The sequence below is a fragment of the Copadichromis virginalis genome, unplaced genomic scaffold (genome assembly GCF_057382275.1).
Source record: "Copadichromis virginalis isolate Kocher_CV1m ecotype Utaka unplaced genomic scaffold, C_Virginalis_male_GT1.1 unmapped_scaffold_1, whole genome shotgun sequence".
Taxonomy (NCBI): domain Eukaryota; kingdom Metazoa; phylum Chordata; class Actinopteri; order Cichliformes; family Cichlidae; genus Copadichromis; species Copadichromis virginalis.
In genome coordinates, this window is record NW_028188589.1 from 1,867,125 (window position 1) to 1,890,489 (window position 23,365).

The 23,365-nt window shown below is 41.4% G+C and overlaps 2 protein-coding genes across 2 annotated transcripts; both read left to right on the plus strand.

Moving 5' to 3' along the window:
- The first annotated feature begins 1,819 nt into the window (after window positions 1-1,819).
- On the plus strand, window positions 1,820-7,429 carry LOC146679503 (uncharacterized). The gene is made up of 3 exons (XM_085450439.1): window positions 1,820-1,917; window positions 5,533-6,129; window positions 6,455-7,429. Exons 1-3 carry the CDS (start codon window positions 1,900-1,902, stop codon window positions 7,139-7,141), a joined length of 1,302 nt encoding a protein of 433 aa, XP_085306565.1. The 5' UTR covers window positions 1,820-1,899; the 3' UTR covers window positions 7,142-7,429.
- A 2,520-nt stretch (window positions 7,430-9,949) lies between these two features.
- Window positions 9,950-12,530, plus strand: LOC146679504 (phospholipase D1-like). Its single transcript, XM_085450452.1, has 3 exons — window positions 9,950-10,267; window positions 10,558-10,806; window positions 11,230-12,530. Exons 1-3 carry the CDS (start codon window positions 10,046-10,048, stop codon window positions 11,281-11,283), a joined length of 525 nt encoding a protein of 174 aa, XP_085306578.1. The 5' UTR covers window positions 9,950-10,045; the 3' UTR covers window positions 11,284-12,530.
- Window positions 12,531-23,365: the final 10,835 nt, after the last annotated feature.

Sequence of the window (23,365 nt, forward strand, 5' to 3'; positions counted from 1 at the left end):
AGGATAAAACCTTTAAATTACTTGAATTTTTAAAATCACCATCATCTGTTAACACAAATTTGATCATTTCAAATTTTTGTTTTCATTTTCTCTTCCCAGTTACTTCTTTCTCATTCTCTTCATTCTCCTTGTCACCTTACGTCTCACTCCTTAACTGAAGTTGTAGTTCTAACATAAGAAGTCCCACCAACGTCCTTTATTTAATCTCTGTGTTGTCACAGTTATTATCATCAGATCAGACATGAGACCCAGACAACAACATAAGTTTACAAGCTAACATCATGTCAGCTAACATTAGACGATAGCATCATAAACTTTAAATTACTTTGCCTCTGATCAACAGTTTGATTACATTCTCACATCACAGGTTTATTTGCTAAGTGTGAGTCCGCCCACATTAGATCCACTTTTCAGCAGGTGGAATAATTTGTAGTATATAGGTAATACATCAACAATGCTGCCGTGGTTAAGTTAAGAATATTTATAATGTCATTTCCAAAACTTGCATATGATCTGCAATTTGTAGCAGATCTACTGACTGTCACAGAGCAGCTGGAGCAGTCTCGAATGCAGGTCAGTCCACTGCTGCCCCCTGTGGCCAAGTGCCATAGCTACTGCTGGATGAACTCGTGACACATCTGCACCTGTTTCTATGAACACATTGAGTCTGAGTGGCTGCACTTACACTGGTGCATTCAACATATTGAAAGATGGCAGCAATGTGGATTGTCAAGACTCAAACCAACCGTTGAGCAAAGACAGCAGCATCACTTGTTTCTGTTTGTTATACAGCCAGATTTACTCGTGACACACATGTGCAGCTGCTTTATCACCTATTCTGAATTTGTTTCAAGCACAATACATTTGTTACACATGTTGGGATATTGTGTTTGTTATAAATGTTATATACCTGTGTGGTATGTGACTTGTGTTGCCATGACGCCAGGTCTCTCTTGGAAATGAGATTTTTAATCTCAATGAGATTTTTTTTTACCTGGATAAATAAAGGACTAATTTGTAACTTTCAGTGTTTTCTGGTCTTCCAAAAGAAAAAAAACCTTCAACTACATGACATGCAGTTGTGTATTTGTTTTCACCTTATCATACACTTGAAGTTTTACAAATCACCACTTCTTTAGTGAATATCAGTTCGACGTGTATAGGGAAGCGCTGTCTAAGGTTCCCGTTATTGATGTTTGGGTGGTTGACCGGGACGGATTTTCTCCTGTCACTTTCTCATCATCCCTGACGTGCTCTCCGTTGTTTTTTCCCTGCTAATTTTAGCATCACACGGCACAGCTTCTGTATCACGTGGTATAAGGCTCCGCCCTTGTCATTTGTTGAGCAGGAAGAGTGAGCGCTTGTTTTTATGCAGAGTACGTCCCGGATCAAAATGTGAAGTTTTACAAATCACCACTTCTTTAGTGAATATCATTTCAGTCTCAGACAATCTCGTTTCTCCTACAGAGGTTGAATGCACCTTCTGCGGATGGCGGTACCACACAGTGTGCGTGGACTTCCCCTGCACAGAAGGCAACTACAAATGCTGTGAATGCTAAATAAACAGAAACAAATGATCCCTGTTGTCTTTGCTTGATGATTGGTTTGAGTCTTGACAATCCACATTGCTGGCGTTGCATCTTTCAATGCCAGCAATGGCAGGTATCAGTGCTCAAACCTTTTGTGTTTGTTTCCAACAAGTTGCCCACCTCGGGAAACAAAAATGTGTTCTTTTACTTGTCAGATGAACATATGAGACACTTTGACTCTTCAGTGCAGTGTGGAGCCTAACAAAGATCTGTTTTGTGTCCCAGCTGATCAGCAGGAGGAGAGTCTGACGGAGCAGCAGAGGAACATTTTCAGCTACTTGGACTCAGCTCAGCCACTACAGAGGAAACAATGAGCTCAACACAGAAGGTGACAGACAGAGCAGGACCATATGACCAAAGATATTTATCACCATATACATTTGAACATTTGCCATAACGATGTAGCTGACGATAGAATTGACACCAGACAAAATACTTTACAGCTGCACAACTTTATTAAAAACCCATCAATGTATTTTCACTGAAACAAGCAGCTGTTGTTTATGTGCATTAAAGTTATATAAAAATGTAACAGTGCAAATGCAAATTCCTCGCTGACAGTTTAACCAAAAGGCGTTTCCAGTGGAAACTGGCCGACACATCCTGAGCATAACCATGTATAATATCCACTAAACTTCAGAAGAGGTTATACAGTCGTGGCCAAAAGGTTTGAGAATTGCATAAATATTGGAACCTGGAGAAGTTGCTGCTTACGTTTTTATAATAGCATTTTGCCTGCACTCCAGAATGTTATGAGGAGTGATCAGATGAACTGCATCGTCCTTCTTTGCCATGAAAACGAACTTAATCCCCAAAAAGCCTTACCACTGCATTTCATTGCTGTCATCAAAGGACCTGCTGAGACCATTTCAGTGATCGTCTTCTTAACTCAGGTGAGAATGTTGGCGAGCACGAGGCTGGAGATCATCATGGCTGTATCCCGATTCAGGTTCTGCAGCTTTAAAGTCCTCAAGGGCCGCGTACTCAAAGACCGCTAAGGCCGAAGTGCGAGGCTCGTAGGCTCGTGAAATGGGACGTCTAGCCTCCGTCGTGCTGCCCAGGTTGCCTAGCAACCATGATACTAACAGCTGGAAACGTTTCATACAGCTTTGTTTGACAGAAATGAAGGAGAACATATTTAGTTCATTTGTTTCTACATGAGCTCTGTGTGATTTGATGAGTATCTGAGGCTGAGACCACAGGACTGTGAAACATGATTGTTGGGCTTCATTTCTGTGCTGAACAGTCGTTTAAGATTAGCTGTAAATAACAATTAGCTGATGTTGTTCATGAGACTAAAGTCATCTCACTGTGGTAATGTAAATATAATATGGCCAATATTATAGTTATTATATTAATCACTTCACTCACAGACAAGTATCTGTGACAGTGTGTATACAGATGTATCATATATAAGAGACAAATATTGTTCATTTAATATGTTGGTACTAAATTTGGCTCAGTGCTTACATATATGTGTAAAAAGCAAATGTAGGAGCTGTGATAACTGTGTCTGATAGAATGAAGAGTAGACTGATATATGAAATATTCCTTTATTGGGTGAGAAAATCAGACCATGTCATAACTGCTTTAAGTCACACAGAATAGATATCAGAGCCTTAAACAGGCTGACGTCTGCTAAATGGGTCAAACTGGGCAGAAAGTCTACAAACACATAACATCCTTATAGAATATGATGTAACACTATAGATCAACTTAGCTCAGAATATATAAAGCATATAAACAGTTACAGCAATATGATGCAACAAACACAGCAGCTACTGATCCAAAATACTCAAAGCTTCATAGAACTGAAACCAACATTTATTTTAGCTCCATCCTGCTGCTGATACAGACTTTAGGTTTCTGAACATTAAACTTGTTGCTGCCTTTCATAGTGTGTAACTTGAAGGCCCTGAGTACTTTCTCCCACACTGAAAACACTGGGATGATCACATTATTTGAACATTACCTAATAAGACTGATTCAGCACAGTTATGTTAAACTTTCCTAGCAGTCCTTCACAAACAGGGAACAGTCTGTCTATTCTCTCCATCTGTCAGCTGCTGCTGGCTCTTCCTCCTCCTCTTCCTCACACACTGCTGAGTTTGTCCTGGTGGATCATCAGGGCTGCAAAGCCTCACAGATGATGTGCAGCAGTGGCTCCCTCAGTCTGTCCTCACTCTGGACACTTGCAGTCGTCACACATGGAAATCAAATGTGTGATAAGCTGCAGGATTCAAACACAAGTGTAACTTATAAACACATGTTCATACTTTTATTCCACAATCAGAGAGAAAGAAACAGAGAGAGAGTGCAGGACAGACAGACAGGTGACAGTCTCAGGTGTACACACTGCTACACAACAGCACCAGAGAAGCAGGATTTAGTGTTTGTGTTATTACGAGTGTAAACAAGAAGAGTTCCAGATGGTGCAGTGGACACATGTGTGACTGCTGTGATTAAAGCATCTTTCTTTCAGCTTAACGAGTGAACCGTCAGCTCGTTCAAACACACGTTAAAGTGCGTTTGGCTCGACACCACCGAACAGAGGCAGCAATATTAGACAGCTAACATTAACAGTGCAGTGGATCCTGCTTGTGCCGTGATGTTCAGGACTGCAAACCGAGCAGCATCACTGACTTTCAGCTTGTTGTGTTTGTGGATATATGACTGACTTTAATTATCCACAAAATCATCACATTCTCTGTCAGATGAAGGTCGACTATTGAACGGCGTATATTTTAAAGGCTTTAAAACCAAGTTAACGCTGAAAGTACAAACATCACTAATGTCACATAACTCTGCCGACAAGGCATAGCTATGGCTATGAAATGCTCTTTGTGTATCACTTCTTCATTATGAAAGATGTCATTAATGCACTAGTAATGTCTCATCTGGAGTATTGTTCAATCATTTGGTCAGCAGCTAATAAGACAGATCTTAACAGACTTCAGTTAGTCCAGAATAAGGCGTCCAGATTAGTGTGAAGATGTTCATACTATACTAATATTGATAAAATGCATAATAACCTTTCTTGGCTTCCTGTACAGGCTAAAATATTCTATGGCTTACTTGTAGTTCTAAAGAAAGCAATTCTGTTAAACACACCACATTTATTCTGCTCAGCTGCAGTATCCAGATGAAATACATCATCATATTACACAGTTTTCAACAAGCTGCAACTTAGTAAATGCTCGAGTTAAAAGTAACGTTTTGTAAAACTGTTACATTTAGAGCAACTTTTAAGTGGAATAAGTTGCCTTAAAAAAATTAGAGAATTATTCAAAACTTCAATGAACACTTAAAAGCCGATTTACAGAGCTTTTAGTTGTTGTAAATATTGTAAGACATGATTTGTTTTTGAAATTTGTGTAATGTGCCTCAATGTTATTGATATTATTATTATTGATTGCTTATATTTGAACAATTGTGAAACCTCACTGTGGATGTAAGAGTGAAATTATGTGGATATCTTGAATCCACTTTATTGTGTAATATTTTATGTGAGTATTTGACGGAAGACGAGCAAAATCTGTTGTGGAAGCTAACGGGGTTCCTTTAGAATAAACAAACATAGGATTTATTATCACTGAATAATTCTGTATAAATCTATACAAATTATAGAAATATGTAATAGGAAACAACAAAATAATCTAAATTATAAAAGTGTGTGTGTGTGTGTGTGTGTGTGTGTGTGTGTGTGTGTGTGTGTGTGTGTGTGTGCATGATTTTAGTGTTTGAACAGTCATGAATTATCTTTAACAGCAGGTTGGATGTAATGTGTTAGAACTACCAGCAGGTGGGGATAAGAGACCTTTAAGGTGTTTGGTGCCACGCTCCACCTTCAGGTTTAAAACTAGTGTTAATGGAGTTTGAAGGTTGAGTTTGTTCCACGACTGCATTTCACTCACTGCCTCTGTTTGTATCTCTGTCACTGCAGGACCAACATGGAGCCAGAAGTCAGCGCTCTCAGGAGGCCGACAAACCTCACAGAAGAAAGGGAGAGAAAAAACACACCTGTGACGAGTGTGGGAAGGGTTTTACTGAGAAGGCTAAACTAAAACAGCATCAGGTCATCCACACTGGAGAGAGACCGTTCAGCTGTGACTTGTGTGGAAAGTCTTTTTCCTTGAAGGGTTACCTAAAAACACACCAACTCATCCACAGTGGAGTTAAAGCGTACAGCTGTGATCAGTGTGGCAGAGCTTTTACTCACAGTAGCCACTTACAGAGGCATCTAGTTACCCACTCTGGAATTAAGGCATACAGCTGTGACATCTGTGGAAAAACTTTCAGCCTGAGAGAGAGCCGAAATACACACCTACGCATTCACAACAGACATGATGTGTACTGCTGTGAACAGTGTGGCAAAGAGTTTATAACTCACACAGACTTACAACGACACATGTTTACCCACACTGAGGAGAGACCTTATCAATGTGACCTGTGTGAGAAGACTTTTAAATCTCCACGTCACCTGAGACGACACCAACAGATCCACACCAGAAAGAGACTCTACAAGTGCAGCTACTGTGAGGTATGTATTTATATTGTTATCTTGTCATTTTAGCCTGACTGTTTGGAACAACTCTGCTCATTAAACTGTGTTAGCATGTTAGCAATTCTACTGCATGGAAAAGCAGCTCTGAGTGATTATTCAGATTTTCCTTTCAGTTATGATTTTAGTATTACTGTAGTATTATGGTGGTAGTATTGTAGTTATTGCAGCCCAGTAAACTGAGTGTGTTAACTGAAACAGTCAAATGTAGTTGGACGTCTGCAGAGATGCTCTTTATTTCAGGCGACGTTCAGGATACAAATGTTGAAGGACTGACTTACACTGTCTTTGTGTCTTTGTTTAGAAGCAGAGCGACACAGATGGATCCAGTTCTCAACCCTGTCATCACTGTGGTGGTGGGAAAGACTTTCATTGTGACCTCTGTGGAAAAACTTTCAGTCGGCAAAAGACCCTAAAAGTACATCAACGTAGACACACTGGAGACAAACTGAAATACTGCAAAGAATGTGGGAGAAGCTTCACCACATCACATCACTTAAAACGACATGAACTGATTCACAGTGGGGTTAAAAAGCACCTCTGTGATCAGTGTGGGTCATCCTTCACCACTGCATGGAAGCTTAAATCACACAAACGAGTCCACACAGGAGAGAAACCACACAAGTGCAGACACTGTGACAGAAGCTTCTCACAGTCACATAGTCGTAACCTTCATGAACGTGAACACATGGAAGGAAACTACAGCTGTGACCAGTGTGACAAGAGCTTCAGGAATCTCAGTTCATACTCTGCACACAAACGATCCCACGTTACTAATAAACTGTTTCACTGTTACCAATGTGCCCAAACATTCACCTCATTGTCTGCTCTGTGCAAACATCAGCGCGATCACTCAGGGCTGAAATCACTCCCATCACTGGATCACAGTGAATCTGAAGACACAGAAAGATCCTCTGGTTTCTGTGTCAGACTCAAAAAGCTTGAGATCAGGCTCCACAGAGTTCAGATAGAATCTCCTGTAAAAATCTGATGAGGCAGCTGTGAATCAAACTCTTCCCCTAGTTCCATTTTAAGCTTTCAAAACTGTCCTACTGTAGTGTTCATGTCAAGTGGTTAGATTTCTTTTCATCAGTTGGTTGAAAAGTTTCAACATTATAAAGTTTATTATTATAAAGTTTTTGTTTTAATGTATTTTGATCCACATAAATGTTTTCTTGTTCAGGTTCTTTATGTTATTGAATCTTGCAAATGTTAAATAAAAAATTCAAATGTAAAATATCTTCACTGATGGTACAAATAAACTGTCCTTTCAGCTTTAGCTCCTAATTTATTCATTATTTATGGATGTAGCACAGCAGCCGTCTCTTGATTAACACATGGAGGGCTCGGGATCTGATGGTGTCGTCTCCCTAATTTGCCCACTCAGTAAATCTCACTCATGGCCAAGAAATTGAAATAAACCTTGTTTCCCTGCTGGATAGTGATCCACTGTAACTCTGCTCCTCCTTCCTGTTTAGGATTTCTGTGGCTGAAGTAAAATTCCCTCCATCCATCACTTATCCCAGCTAACCCAAAGTGAAATAAAGTTTTGCTGGTCTTAAAAAAGCATTACAATAATGGGCATTACCAATGCAAACTGAATGATGCAGAAGATGAAAGAAGAGACTTTGATCAGTTAATAAAGCTCATGATCTGGATTCATTGTGGCTGCTACACAGATACTTCTGGGTCACTTCTCTCAGTTAGGAACCTTCCTCACCAAACTGACTGTTGGACCACACCCCTGGTTTCATGAGAAATTGTTTCAGCCATGATTTCTCTTCCTGTATTTCAGAGTAAAGACTGAAGTGACAAATGGAAGCATGTTTAAAAACACAATGTGAGAGAGACGTTGAGGTCCTTAGAAGTTACCCTGGGTTTTTCTGTCACCCTGCTAGATGTTACACACCTTGTTATTGGACTGATTTCTACTGCTGGACTACTCCTGCGGAGAGTAACAATACTCTTACTAATTAGCTCCCTTTCACACCTTTGGGGATATTTATTTTTGTGTTTGCAGCGCTGTGAGCCAGAACAGCGAGAGAAAAATCTGCAACAGCGACGAGCCAAATGCTTACGTGAATCGCAGCAGCTGCACATGTGCTACGCTGAATTAGAGGATATCTTTGCTCTGGATTTCTATTTCTACTTTTTCATTTCTATATGATTCTTCTTGCATCTAAACAAAGATGATTCAATTTGCTAAATGTTGATGGCTCTTCGTGCTCAGGTGTAAATGAGACGTAATATTTGCTCTTGGTTTGGTTCTCCTGTACAGAACCTTGCAGTACAACAGAAACCTAAAAACATTATTTGTAGTTGTTATTCTTAGTTGTTCTGCTGCCTAAATACCACAGGGTCTGATTATGAAGTTATTGAGCTGCACATACGTTACGACCTGCTTAAGTTCGAGGTCACAGCGTCTGTAGAGCAGCTGGAACATAATGAAGTCTACAAGGTTAAAGTTTTCTCTTCAGTTATTGTTCTTTCTGCTGCTTGGTTTGATGGATCTGAGAGCTTTTGTTTTTATTATTGTTATTATAATTATCATTAATATTTTACTCTCTAGAAGCTTTAAAATAGTGTTTGTGTTTGAAAAAATTGATTTAAGAATTGAACAGAAACATCTGTCCTTCTGAAAATCGCCCAAAGGCACGGAGACAAAGTCAAAGGATGCAACCTGTAACTTTCTCTTCCTTCATGTCAGGACCATCATCCATGATTTATATAAAATGCATATAGCAACAGTAGCACTTTAGTTTGGACTTTATGATTTCTGTAACTGGAAAATATTATTTTGTTTAAAGACAGAAGTGACCGCATAGTTGCAACATCAAAGGGAAATATTAATTAATTAGCATCAAGTATATTTGTTGCTTAAGCGTTTGCACTATAACTTAAGTAGGATTATAACTTTTAAGGAAGGAAAGATTTCAGATATTTAGTTCACTGTTTCAGTTATTTTATATGAAATTAAAACATTTCCGTTGGTCAAATATGATGCTCTAAATCAAATAAAAGTTTGAAAATAAATGATGTATTTTTAAATGCTGCAACAAATGTTCACAAAAAGTAACTATAATTAAAACCAGTTAAACAAAATCAAATGTTTGAATCATGCTTAACCAAATGCCAGGCTGGAGAGCTGAACCTAAAGTATACGTAGAAAGATTTCAACATGTGAGCAGTTTTTAATGTTTTTATCACATATAAATGTCACAGCAGTGGGTCCTGGCCCAATGCTTTGTGTTTTTGGTTTTCTTTGACTCTTGTTTTTCTTGGTTTTTGTTCTTCTTATTTATCAGGCTCTCAGTAATCTTAGTTCTCCCTCCCTCAGTGTTCATTTCAGCCTGTGTTTAGTTTCTGTTCCCGTGTCCCACGTTTCATCGTTTCATGTCGAGTCAGCCCTGTCTCTCTGTTTCCTGTGTCTCCCCAGTCAGCCCCGCCTCCCTCGGGCACTCATGTGTGATACAGAGTAATAAACCTGACTACATTTGCTGCACTCTCTTTATTACCTGTTACTTTAAAATTCATACACTAATTATGTCTGCCCATCTCTCTAATGTGAAGGTCAAAGGTCAACATCCCAGTGACATAAGAATAATCCCAAAGGGGCAAAGGCAGCGGTTAATTTAGCACATTTAGCATTAAGGGTACAGCAAGGATATACTTTTACTTATTGTGGCAGGGGTGTGGTCTCTGGCCTGCTGCAGTGGAGGCTGGTGGCGGGACGTTGGACGGCACAGGTGAGGGTGATGGAGCTCATGACTCTCCCCTTTATAGTGACGGAGGAGACTGGCGTGGGGGAAGCGTGTAGTGGAGGAAGCCGAGGAGAGAGCTGGTTTCTGGCTACAAAGACGGCGTCAAACCAGAAAAGATTGCTCGTGGTCAAATAATGTGTCAATCACCTGTGAATCAAACTGTGTGTGGCTCAGTTCATGTCACAGTGTTGTTTAGTATATCTTCACTTGTCTCACTCTCCTTCTGTTCTGTCCATCAGGACGATCCTCAGCGCTTACACAGATCCTCCATCGATGTTTTGGATCCAATCAGTGATCAGTTCTACGAGGAGGCCTGGATGTTCACCAGCGCTCGCTACACCTCCATCTACCAGAAGGTGAGTGTACTCCTTTGTACTCAGATTAACATTTTATTTCTTAAAATACATTTTCATATATGAGCTTTCTATTATTTCATGGGCCATTTAATCAATATTAAAATTACAAGCATATCAACAAAGGTGAAGCTGGTTTTTTCCACTTGCTGTCACACAGTCATGGAGGAATACAATAAATACATAATCAGTCATAGATCCTGAACAATGACATTAAAAGAAAGTCTGTGGCTCTAAAAACTAAACAGTATAAAGACATGCTCCAAGCTGCTGTTTCTCTCCTACTCCTCTAGGTTTTCCACTGTCGGCCATCCAGCGATGCTGGAGGGCTACCTGGCCAATGCTGGCCTACACAAAGAGGTCCCGGCTCGGAGGAGCTGAAGAAGATCCTTGCCTTCCTCGTCAGTTTCCTCTTCAGTTCCTATCCCAACAAAACCTTCTTGCACCTATTAGCTCCAAAGAGGCTATGGTGCCCCTGGAGGTCTGGACCTGAGGCCTGTGCTCATCACGTGGATAGAAAACACTCTGACACCATTCTGGAGGTCTGATGGGACTCTGACCAAAACACAGATGAAATAAAACTTGTGGCTGGAGCTTTTAAAATTACTTTTTCACCTCATAGATTAATGCTCATGATTGCATGTTAGCCAGACAGCATCTCCCCAAGGTGAAACTCTCAGGAGACATTTACTCTTAAACTGTAATCTGGTTGAGACTACTTGAGGAGATCTTAGTAGCGAGTATGTGGATTTAGTCTCTTCACCAACAGCAGACAGACCCATGCCAAGAAAGCAGACCTGTTCTCAAAGAAAGCCGAGAGCAGAGATTGGAAAAAGCTAAAAAGAAAAAGCTGCAGCTTCAGACGACTATCTGCCTGTAAGGCTGAAAAAGTCCAGTTACGCTCTATTTTGGAAAAGCTCCCAGTTTTGGTAACCTGGACTTTTATTTCCCCTCTTCTGCTACAGATGTTGACTGTGACCTCAGAGGCCAACTGGACCACACAGCTGCAGCAGGAGTGAGGGAGAGGAGTCTTCATCCAGCTTCAAAGAAAACATCCAGGTAAAGTGACGTGGATCAGCGGATAAAGCCGTCTCCACTTTCAAAGGAGATCCTCTGAGAGAGAGACTCTCTGAGCCATTTTAGCCTCAAATTATAGGACTTTATAGTACAGCAACACTTTTAAAGGACAAAAATAACATAAACTGTGACTGTAATACAAACAAAGTATTGCATGTGTTTTTAAAAGTGTTCCTCCGATGGGCAGGATATCACTATTAGACTGTCCCACCAGCCAACTTCAACAAGAGACCACAGCAGCATTCAGTGATCAGCACAGATGTTCCTCTAACACTCAGCATCTGATCCCTGTTGGTCTGTGTGCTTCTGCTTTTGCTCAGTTAGAAACCCTGCAGCAACCCGACCCAAAACTGTGTCTTCTTGTTGGCCTCAACGTTGAAGTGTCAAACGTCCAACATCTGGAAAGGAAACCACGCCAGTGTACTGTGATGTTTCACCAACATGTGGCAGACGCTGGTCCTGCCTTTCATGCTGACATCAGCAGAGAGCCCCGCCTACCTCAAAGCCTCCCCTGTCATGTATTGATCAGGATGATTATGAAGATGAGCGAGTGCAAATAAGACTGTAAAAGTCCACGAGCAGAATGTTTGGATGCTTTCTGATGATTCATGAATATCATGAGAGTGTTTGTGTGTTTTGTCTTTTCTTTGCTGACGTTTGTTACTAACAAAGACAATTTACGCTCTGTGTGTGTTTTCATCCTTACCAGCCGCACTCTAACTGCAATGAAGGAAACAAACTGTAGAAATGGTCGACTCAGTGACTTCATAAAATATTGAAGTGGTTCAGGTAGAGCCAGTTTTTAAATGACCATGAACACTGAGCGTATTGTATCTGTACAGCATGTTTTTCTATTAGACAGATTTGTAACAGAGGCCTTGCTCTCAGTAAGTTTGAAATCTTTTCTGATTTCTTTTGTAATCTCTGATCTTTGTGTATCCTGCTCAGTTTGCATGCTGCCTGTAGGAGTTTCTGTCTTTGTATTTGAAGAGAATTCATTGAATATACTCAGCTGCTTCCCTTTGGTGCCTCACACATCACTGAAGTTTTTCAGTGTCCAGTTATTTGTTTTTAATAGCTGTTTGAATTCTCTGTATGTTTGACCCTGTAGACTGTTTAATGGACTGCTCGTCTTCCTGTTTGTAACCACTGCCTGTTTAGGACTAAAGATTTGGATTTTTGACTTTAACACAGCCTCTGCGTGTCGTCCCTTTGTGTCCTCGTCCTCTGTGAATGTGTCACAGATGTTTCCATGATAATAACACAGCTTTCCCACAGTGGCTTGCAGCAGCATTTATTCACAGCACATTTGAGAAAGGTTCAGATTAACTCGATGAGTTTATATTCAGAATGATTCTGACAGTGGGCCACTGTGAATTGTGATCTTTCATCAGGTCAATGTTTAAGTTCAGTGTTTCAAAGCAGGAGCTATGAACAGTCATCATGTTGCCATTAGAATTATTATTATTAATCATTATTAATAATGTCGTTACTCATGTATAACTTTGATTAGTATACATGAATTTTATCAATAGTAAAAATAATGAATAATTCATGTATAACTTTCATTGTGTTTTGTATATTAATTATATTTAAATAGAGATGTTGACCCTGTCTCTACAGTAGCATCAGTGTAACATACATTATTGGTCCAAGCTGTCATAAATGGGGAGCCTGATCCTTTATTATGAAAACATGACGAGTATTTTTCTTGTCAGTTGGGAAGAAGTTGGTCTTTTTTTCCTTCTTTTTGCTCAGTTTGTCTTTTCTTTGATAATTGAAACTCTGATCAAACCTACTCATGTTCACAGCATGTAAAAGCAGCTGACAGTCCGTGGCATTGTTGTTTGTAGAGGTGCAGTGTAGTGGGAGCATAAATCAAAAGAAAACAGTAACATTTATGTAATAAAACATCTGAATGAAAATGAACAGGCCCTTTATGAACTTCAAAGGGATCTGAAAACAACACTTTTTAAAAGAGTATCTTGGGGTGTAGGTGGTCAAAATAGAAAACTGAGCTGAGACTCTTCAATCCATCCATTGGTTTTTACTTAGGAGGAAGAAATGTCAGGCTGGTGCAGGCTGGTTAGGTGCATGTGGTTATCTTTACCTAAATGAGTTCACTTTGTGGCTGCCAGGTTGGGCAGAAGTACCTGTCCCCTGTTAGGCTTAGCAAGGTTCTCCAGGAGTTTCTCCATGGGTAGAGCTTCTAGCTCCTCCAGCACATCTGTGGCCGTGCAGGCTGCCACTTTCTTGGTTGCTCTTTTTACCCCACTGGTTGTGAGTGTCTAAATACCCCCACTAGCTCGCTTTGGCTGCAGTTAACTTGGGAGGAAGGGGTGGGTGTCCCATGACTAGATGAAAAACAATTATCTGGGACACATAAATATAATAACACATGCATATATCTCTATCAGTTTTTCTTTCTCTCAGAAACATTGGATCTAAATTGCAAATGTGTTCCAGTTATACTGTTACTGTGTGACAAAGTGGATGAGCTGCAATGGTCTCCATTTGTCCCATATGTGTTTACTTCTTCTTCTTCTTTTGCATATTAAACACATTATTGTGTTACACACAATACATTCTTAGTTAGCGTATTGTCTGTCTTGTCTTAATGTTGGTTTAAAATGGAGCACTGTAACAAAAAATAATTTCCCCCAGGGATCAATAAAGTATTCTGATTCTGATTCTGATTCTGATACATACAAAACTCATCCATCTCCTCCTCCTCCTCCTCTGTCTCTAACAGAGCAGCAGTGTATGTGGACTGTCCTGCTGGCACTCTGTCCTTCTACAGAGTCTCCTCTGACACTCTGATCCACCTCCACACCTTCAACACCACATTCACTCAAACTCTTTATCCTGGGTTTAAGTTCTGGTCTCCTGGTTCCTCAGTGTCCCTGTGCTGAGTGGAGTGTAAAGAGTGTCTCCTGTTACAGAAACACTCTGACTGTTGAACAGATAGTTCAGTCTGTACATGTCTGTCTCTTTCACTCACAAACACGTTTTCAGATTCATGGATTCAATCAGTTGATGTTTGAAACTCTTCTAAATGATTCCTTGTAAACTTCTTCAGTCACAAACAAACAGGAAGTGATGTCACATGTGTTCCTGTCCACACAGCAGAATGAGTCTATTGCTGACAGTGATGTACAAACAGAGTGAGCATTTCTGAGGCCCAAAATAAACTGAGTAGTTCACTGAATGAACAATGGACTGTGAGCTCAGTTCCTTCATCATTAGTATGGATTATATATGTATATGTATTATATTAGTATCATATATATCAGGTGCTGCTGCTTTCAGTCATTGTGCAAATGTGCTGTTTGTAAGCTTGTAAAGCTGCAGTCAGCTGAGACTGAAGAAGTCACCTGATCAGTGAGCAAACGTTTCTGAAAACGTCCAGATGAACAGAATCAACCTTTTGGGATCAGCCAGCAATGCAGCATCATTGTTGTTCAGCTTCAGAGGTTTGCAGGAATGAACTGATGACCAGAAACAGCTGCAAAGTCCAAGAAAATACCAGCTGGAGTTCAGCTGCATTTGAAGAAGTCAAAGAAAAGTAAGGATGGCAAAGGGCGACGTTTTCTTCCAAAGAGCTGCAAACATGGTCGACGCCTCATTAGAAGAATCATCTGGACATTTGTGAGGAACTCTAACCAAGAAAGCAACGTCACACAGATCCAACAGACAGTTTCCATGACTGCAAGTGTTGAGTGGAAAAATGCTACATTGCATTATTGCATCCTCTCACCACAGGAGGCGCTGTTGGCACCACTGATTGCTGATCAGCTGTTCTCTGATGATCTGATTGATACTGTGAATAACGGGACTCACTGAACTCTGTGACACAGTGAAGATTACAGAGTTTAACTTCAACATCTGACTGACGTCACACAGACAGAAGGATGAACCAGTGAGGCACAGAACACAGTTACTGGAGATACTGGATCAGCTCCATGTGAACCTCTGATGGAGAAGCTGCTGAGCCAGAGAAACATCAGGACATGACAGCAGCTGCACTTATCTAACAACATGTAGCAGAGCTGATCTATGTTAGAGGATCTATCACAGCAGCTGAAGCCAAAGTCCAACACTGGATACCAGCTGAGCCTGTGCTGAGTGTAGTGTTACAGGAAAAGGGCAGAAACACTGGTAGCTCCCAGTGATGCTGACTGGGGCACAGAGCTGAATGATGCAGCATCAGGACACTGTTTCAGTCTGACTGACAGAGAAACCTGTAGCTGTATCTACATGTGAGGCAGAGGCCACACAAGCAGCTTTCTATGTTTCACAGTGACTGAGATCTTCAGTGGGGGTGGACATGCTCCTGTACAGACCTCTGAGGAGAACCAAGGTGCAGTCAAAGAGTCCAGTCTGTCCTCACAGATGTGAACATGTGCTTTCATCAGGTCTGCTGTCAGCTAGCAGGCTCACATCAGAATCACTGTTCCTGAAAAACACAGTCTGTGTGACATCATCAGTCAGCTGATGGTCCCAGATCTGAATGGTTTCTGTCTCTACTGAGGAAGTCAGAGAATATCACTGAGGTGTGGATCAGGTCTGAGTGAGCTGTGGAGGGACAGCTTTAAACAGTCCACAGGTCTCACGTCCTGCTCAGTCTGGTAGCAGATACCTCGTATTGTTCCAGATGTGCTGACATCAGCAGCAGCACAGCTGTGTGATACCATGAATCTCAGTTATTGATCCAACACACAGTAAATACAAAGATCAGGATTTCTGAGAGTAATCATTATGAGTCTGAACACACGATCACTGAATGTTAGTCTCCACAATAATAAGCTAACACAAGCAAACACAGCTTTCAGCTCTTATTTTGAAAGTGGCTTATTTAGAGAGCTGTGATGTGAGCGTGCCTGGCTCTGAGGCACTTGGGTCAGCCTCTGTTGTTTAGAAGTGTTACAGACTGTGAATGACACAGACCTGTCAGTTTCCATGTTTGTCTGTAACACAGCTCAGGGCTCCATGCTGAACGCATCCATCCAGTGTTATTGATCCAGGACTGATACCAGCATTGGGATCAATACTACAACACACAATCACATGTGTCCACGTGATGCAGTTTGAAGAGCAATCAGATGTCTCTGTATGAGGAGGCGGGGTCACAGGAGGTTCACAGAAACTCTGCAGCAGCATCATCAGCTCACATGGAAACTTTGATGATTCACTTCTGTGGTGTTTTTACAGAAACACGTCACAAAATTAGCTCCACCTGTTTTGTGAGCTTTGAGTTTCTTGTCTTCATCCTGGATTCTTGTGTTGCTGTTTTTACACACAGCAGATATTTCCTGGTTGCTTCCTTGATGACCACATGAAGCTTTCTGAAGCTTGGATTGAAAACGCTTCATTACTCAAAGCTTTCCAACACAGGCCTCTGTGCTGCCATCTGGTGGACAAACATGTGAAGTGCAGCGTGAAGCTACAAATGAAACTGCTTCAGCTACGTTTATATATAACATACTATAACCTATATAATGTGGAGATCAGGGAAATTATTTTGTTGCTACTGTTAATAATCATCATCATTACCATTGCATTAATAATATAATCTACAGCATTGATATTGCATTCAGATGTTTAAACATTTTGGTACCCAGTTAGCCTTTACTACAGGTGCAGTTATAACCACTTTAAACTGTTGAGTTGAATCTATGATCTTAAATGCTTTTGAATGCTTGTTATAATCTTAAGTGTGTATGGGCTGATTCTGTTGATTCTGAGGACACTCTGTGCAAAGTCTTGACAGGAAACTGCAGGTTTGCAGAGCGTGCTTTTGCAAAAGTGAAACTAAAAGCAGAGTGTAAGTGCAGCTTATTCTGAGGAGCTGTTTGGATGATGCTATTTGAATAACCAGGTTGTTCATTATTATCTTTTATACTTTTATATTCTTTTATTAAGCTTCTAGTAGAGGTTCTTGATTAAAACATTTATTCAATATACTACATATATAGTTTTAGTAAACTGCTGACACATGTGAGAGTGGCCTCTGTTTGACTGCGAGCGTTAGTAGGTGAGAGGTGACACAGAGTGCCAAGTGAGGTCGTGACACACACAGACACATAGTAGATACATTCAGTTATAGGTGAGAGGTTAATCATGTTTGCTTGCAACTGCGGGCGTGCAGAAGTGGTATCTTACTGCAGAGCATGGTCTGTGGTTTTGGAGAAGCGGCAGTCAAAAGGTTGACAGGAAACATCTGCCATGAAGATAGAGATAATGTTCTTTTCAAACTGTGTTAAAAGTCATTGTGGTTTTGATTTGACGTATGTATGTATGTATCTGTGTGACGTTGAAGGGGCGTCATTAAATCCAAACCCCGATGGTATAAAATATCTGTTTATGCTTTGATTAGTCGGAGATCAGCGCTGTCTGCGTACGGCGCTGGTCCCCCCACGCGTGTGTTCATTAAAATCAATTGTTTGACCAAGCTCTTCTGGACCTGGTTGTTTGTACTCTCCTTCCTCAATATTTGAACCTTAACAATAACTATATGTATAGTGTATTATGTAGGTGTTAGAGCTGGGGGTAGAACTGCTGATGGCCTGGTTGTTATTCATGTTCCCCATGGTTCACCAGCTCTCACACAACATCAGCACCAATGATCCACGTCCTTATAAACCTCTGAATCAGGTCCTGAAGCAGTGACGTCCTGAGTGAAGACCTCACTGATCACATGACTCTGGTCACCTGGACTCAGTGTTTCTGAAGCAGTGTGCTGGGTTTTTAAAAATACGTGGCTGCTGCCTGATGTTGGGCCCACAGAGGAAGACGACTCACTCGCTCTTCTTCACTTCCTCCTTAAACATGTGGAAGGAGAGCAAAGTGCTGCCAGACTCTTATTTCTGACAGGAACAGAAGAAACCACAGCAAACTGGTCCAGTTCTTCATCTTCATCACAATCTGTTTATTTCTGATGGTGTCTTCAGTCTGAGGTTTGAAGTTTCCATGTCTGTGTGATGTGTGGTGTGAAGGCTGCTGGTTAAACTGGGACGCACTGAGTGCTCATAGAGAGATGCTCCATGAGTCCCAGTACAGACTACAAACATGGTGGAAACTTAGCTTTGATATCCACACACTCTGCACGTCTGTGAGTAACTGTGATGAAGATGTGCAGAGATCTGTGTCCAAGCAGGAGAAAGACTGTAAAGACTCTGTGCTTCTAACAGCCTCTGTTAACATATGTGAGGCTGTTTGTTGTTGTTGCCATGGAGCTTTGCACTGTTTGGGTCAGCAGGTCATGTGATCAGGTTTGTTCTGCTGGACGATGGTTCAGTGTCGGGTTTGTTTGCATTCATCAATAAATATCTAAATAAATCAAAGACTCCATGTTTGTTCTTTCATCATGTGACCTCTGCTCATCCATCTCTGTGTGTATCAGGATACATTTGGTTCATAATACACAGAAAAATCAGAGTTATTACCTGTAATAAATGTGAAAGATTCCTGCAGTGATAACCAGGCAGGACTGAAACACATCCAAGCTGTCACCACGGTAACAGCACCGCCCATCCACAGGTGAGGGGAGGAGCAAAAAGAGGGACTTTGACCATTTTATACTAAAAACACTCAACTAATGTTTCTAATATGAAACAAATAAGCCCACATTAATGTGAGCGTTTATTAAATAATAATAATGATGATTTCCTCCTGATCTCATTTCCACAGCAGAGAAAACTGTGGTGTATATTGAGGTGGAGGGTGTGGTCTGTGGCTCAGGTGTAGAGTGAGGGTGGGGTGCACCACAGCAGCATGCTGGGACTGCTGAGGGTGGAGGAGGGAGTGATGATGACATCAGAGCTGCAGCACAGAGACCAGTGAACACACAGTCTGTTCATCTTTGCATAGATACAATATACAGCACAATATTGAATGACAGACACGCTGTGGGAGCTTCCACAGATACACTGACGTCAGCATCCAGAGTCCTCCTGCTGCTCCCCCCTCAGAGCCCCGTGATCAGCACCAACACATTCAGTTAGATGACAGAGTCCAGCTGCAGCTAGAATCAGCTCCCCTCTGTGAACAACAGCACAGCGTCAGTGTTTCACACTCAGTGAAAGGAGGAAACAGCAGAAGAACACCATGTGTGCTACGTTTCCCAGGACACACTACAAACTGCACAAATACAGAGCAGCACGTGGAAGGACCTGGAGCTGCATTTACAGAGCTGCAGACAGCGTGATGTCCTGTATGGACAGGTGGAAGGATGCAAGTCCTCAGCTGGAACACTCGTGTTTGTCCACAGACAGGAAACACAGCAGGAAACTTCCTCACAGAAGTGCAGCTCATGGATAACACACTTCCTGTCAGTCAGAATGAGGCTGCAGCCAAACACAGAAAGGTGTTTTTGTCCAGATGAGCCCAGAGAAGAAACACGAGTGTTCACAGACATCAGAAGCTCAGAGAGGTGAAACATGAGGTTGGAGTCCTCGTCAGCATCCAGAAGAGCTGCTGTGAAACCCTGAGTACTCATGACAGACTCTGATGGCACAAACACATCATGATTCAAACAGAAAGACAAACATGGAGCTCCTGATCCTCCTGCATGAGAACAAGCTGACATGAGCGCTGTGTCTGAGAGTGTCTCCCTGTCACAGTGACAATAACACAGCTGCTGCTCACAGTCATTAAACTGACCTGAGGTCAGCTGTGCTCCTTACATATGAACCATGTGACCTCACATCAGTGCTGTGGATGACTGTAGTCATAGAAGAGTAGAGCTGTAGCAGGTGGTGTGAGGAGGAGGTGGTGTATTGTAGTTAACGCAGTACTGAAACACTCCAGCAGAGGGCGCTGTTAAGTCCTTATTGTAACACAGTTACTGTGTGCAGTTAGACTTCATACATAATCTGCACTTATTTCCATCAGACATGCTGTCAGTAAATGATTGGTTTCTATTGATTCTACTTCCTGTTGACTCGTTTGATGACAGTGAAACAATCACAGCTGATTGTGTGATGATGTAAACTGTCACTGTTACATTCAGTGTGTGTGACATAATGTTAGTGCAGGCTGATAACAGCCTGGTTCTGTTAGAAACACATGAACGTGTCCATAGATCAGTGTGTGTTTAACATGAGAGCTTCAGCCCTGCTGATGTGTTAAATAAAGACATGCAGGAAAACTGATGAGACTCTGAAATAACTCTTTATATTTATAATGTAACTCTGCATCAAAAGAACAACAAAGGATCCCAGACAGGTTTCTGTGAACAAAGACCATTCTGATGTTTCTGTGTTTCTAACACTTTGACATTATTAGTAAACAGACTGCAGTGAGCAGCATTTATAAAGAGCTTCTATATAAAGATATGACAGCTGTTTGACAAGTTTATCACTCTGTGTTTGGACCTGATCAGTCCAGCTGTTTACTTGAAACATGTTCATTTACCTGTTCTGTTATATTCATGTTCTTGTCTCTGTTGAAAACACATTTTAATGTCCCTCAGATTTTTCTCCCAGATGAATAAATATAAAAATGACACAAACTGACTGCAGCTACTTTTTGTCCTTTCTGTCAAAAACCTTCATGTGACTCATGAGAGACACGTTTCAGCTGTTTGTGACAGATCAGAGGCCAACAAGTCATTTATAACACTTTCCATCATTGTTTAAAGTTCTCAGTGTTTCTGTGTTGCTGCGTATAGGATCTCCCAGCATCATCACTGTGCTGTCCAATCATTGTGTGCGAGGTTACCCTTATAGTGCGATGTGTGTTTGCACAAAGAGAAGCATGTGTGTCAAATATAAATAAGCACAGAACAGAAACAGCTGCTCGTTTCTTCTGTTTAGAGTCAAGTTAGTGTTTTGTGTCTTTGTTTGAGGCCTGATGTCGAGCAGAGGTGTGTGTAACTGCACTGCTCTGTTATATGTGTGAAGTGTGTGCTTCTCTTCAGCATCATCTTTGTCACTGCTGATTCCTTTGTGTCATCATGTGTTGAGAAGAGAGAACAGTTATAACGGAGGAGCAAAAGGAAGCCCTGAAATCTGCATCAACAAGGAAGTGTTGGCTCACCAGTGATCCCAGCAGAGCCACTGGTTTGGCTCCAGTTGTTCTAGATTCAATGATGTTGTTGCTACAGATACATGTCAGCATCTTTATTGAATTTAATATGAAGCAGAAATGGTGTCATTAGGAGAAGAAGAGGAGAACAAGTCCGGCGAGGAGGCAGCAGCTCTTAAAGATGAAACAGCAGCTCAGCCCTGAGCTCAGAGAGCTGCACATGAAAAAGCTCCTCAAGCAGATCCTGTCAGAGGTTTGTCATCAACAGGAGGAACTGTTCACATCATAGGATGAAGATGCTGTCAGCTGGATGAAGAAGGTTATTTAATGCAAACGTTCACACTGAAGTCAAATTGTTGTCGTGTTGAACAGATTCATGTACTGATCGTCTCCAGAATGTTAGAAGAGCTTCAATGAATCATTAGAAACAACTTACAGCTGCACAGCTGTGTCAAACACATCTGTGTGTCATTGTGGGATTGTTGTGTTTCTACATGTGACACACGTCTAAAACATGCACACAATCTGAACACAAACAGGGACTCATGTGTTCCCACAGCCAGATGCTGAGAGCCATTTCCTTGTAGTCCTGTGTCTACATACATGAACCATTAGATGTTATTGGAATGATTGTCAGCTCTGATAGTTTCATGTGTGTTTAGCTGGACGCTGTTTGATCCTCGACATGTTTAAAGGTGTCCAGTCCTGAGACACTGGGGCTGGAAACAGCTGTGATGTCATTGGACTGTCACACAGACAGAAGTGCATGAAGTGAGCAGCCGAGGAGCCGCTGATGTTTTGGATTCAACAGCATTTGAAAGGTCGACACAGACACATTTGCACACAGAAAGCTGAATCTGTCATATGCCACAGTGAACTCACTGTTCAGTGTTTTTCAGGAAGCTTCTTAACTGCCTCTGCTGCCAAACAAGCAGCTGATGTCCTTGAGAAGAAGCTGAAGAAGTCTTCAACAACAAATACAGGAAGTGGACTTTCAAATACTAGATTCACTTTAGACTCACAGAGAAATGACTCAACCAGCTGTGTTTGACTCTATGAAAGGTCAGTGTGTGTCTGCACACAGACTGTTGTGTTGGACTGTTATTCAGTTGTCTGCTGAATGTTTTCAAATGTCTGCATCTCAGCTGTGATGAGGCTGGGGGTCATGGGAGGCCACCGTAGCAGCCTCTTCAACATCATGACATCATCATAAATGCTGCTGGACTGTCTGATGGGCTGACGGTGAAAAAGCCGTCGGGAAGGAAACAGAAGACATTTCAGAGGCTGCAGCAGATTTCTTTGATTCGGGGCCTTTTTCAGCTTTATTGGACAGAGCAGTGAAGATAAGTGACAGCAAAGCAGAGAGAAAGGGGGCGTGGCCCGGGTCAAAGCCAGGCCAGCTGCTCTCCACCTCGTGGTCACCTGCTCATCCTAGTGAGCTCCACCAGCAGCCCTTTCACACACTTTACACTGTCAAACACTGTGTGTGGACCTCAGCTAACAACAGGCTACATTTAAGTCTGGACTACATGCTTTTATATTGTTTTTATTCCATCAGCAGCTCAACATCATGAGCAGCTTTGACATAAAGACATCAAACTCAAGCTGACTTTAAGCTACTTTTAATACAGGGGCTCAAAAACAACAACATCTTTATTATATATCAGGACACAAAGTCATTTCATCTCAAAGGGAAACAGCTTTATTTGGAATAACCAGCACTATCAACTGGTTTGGGATCTCCACCAGTTTCATGTCTTTGCAGCTTCTCCAACAAAGTTCCTGTAAAATCAGCATGTTTGTCTTTATTGGTTTGATAGTGATTGATTATTCAGTCCCAATCTGCTGTCATCTAAAGAACAAAATGATGTTTCTATGAGTCACAAAGCTCCAGATGTTGTCGGCTTCACAAAGAAAACAAAGAACTTAAACACAAAGTGTTTGGAGCCAAAATGTTCCCAAGCTGCTCTTTTTGAAATGGCAGAGGTACAGTGGTGT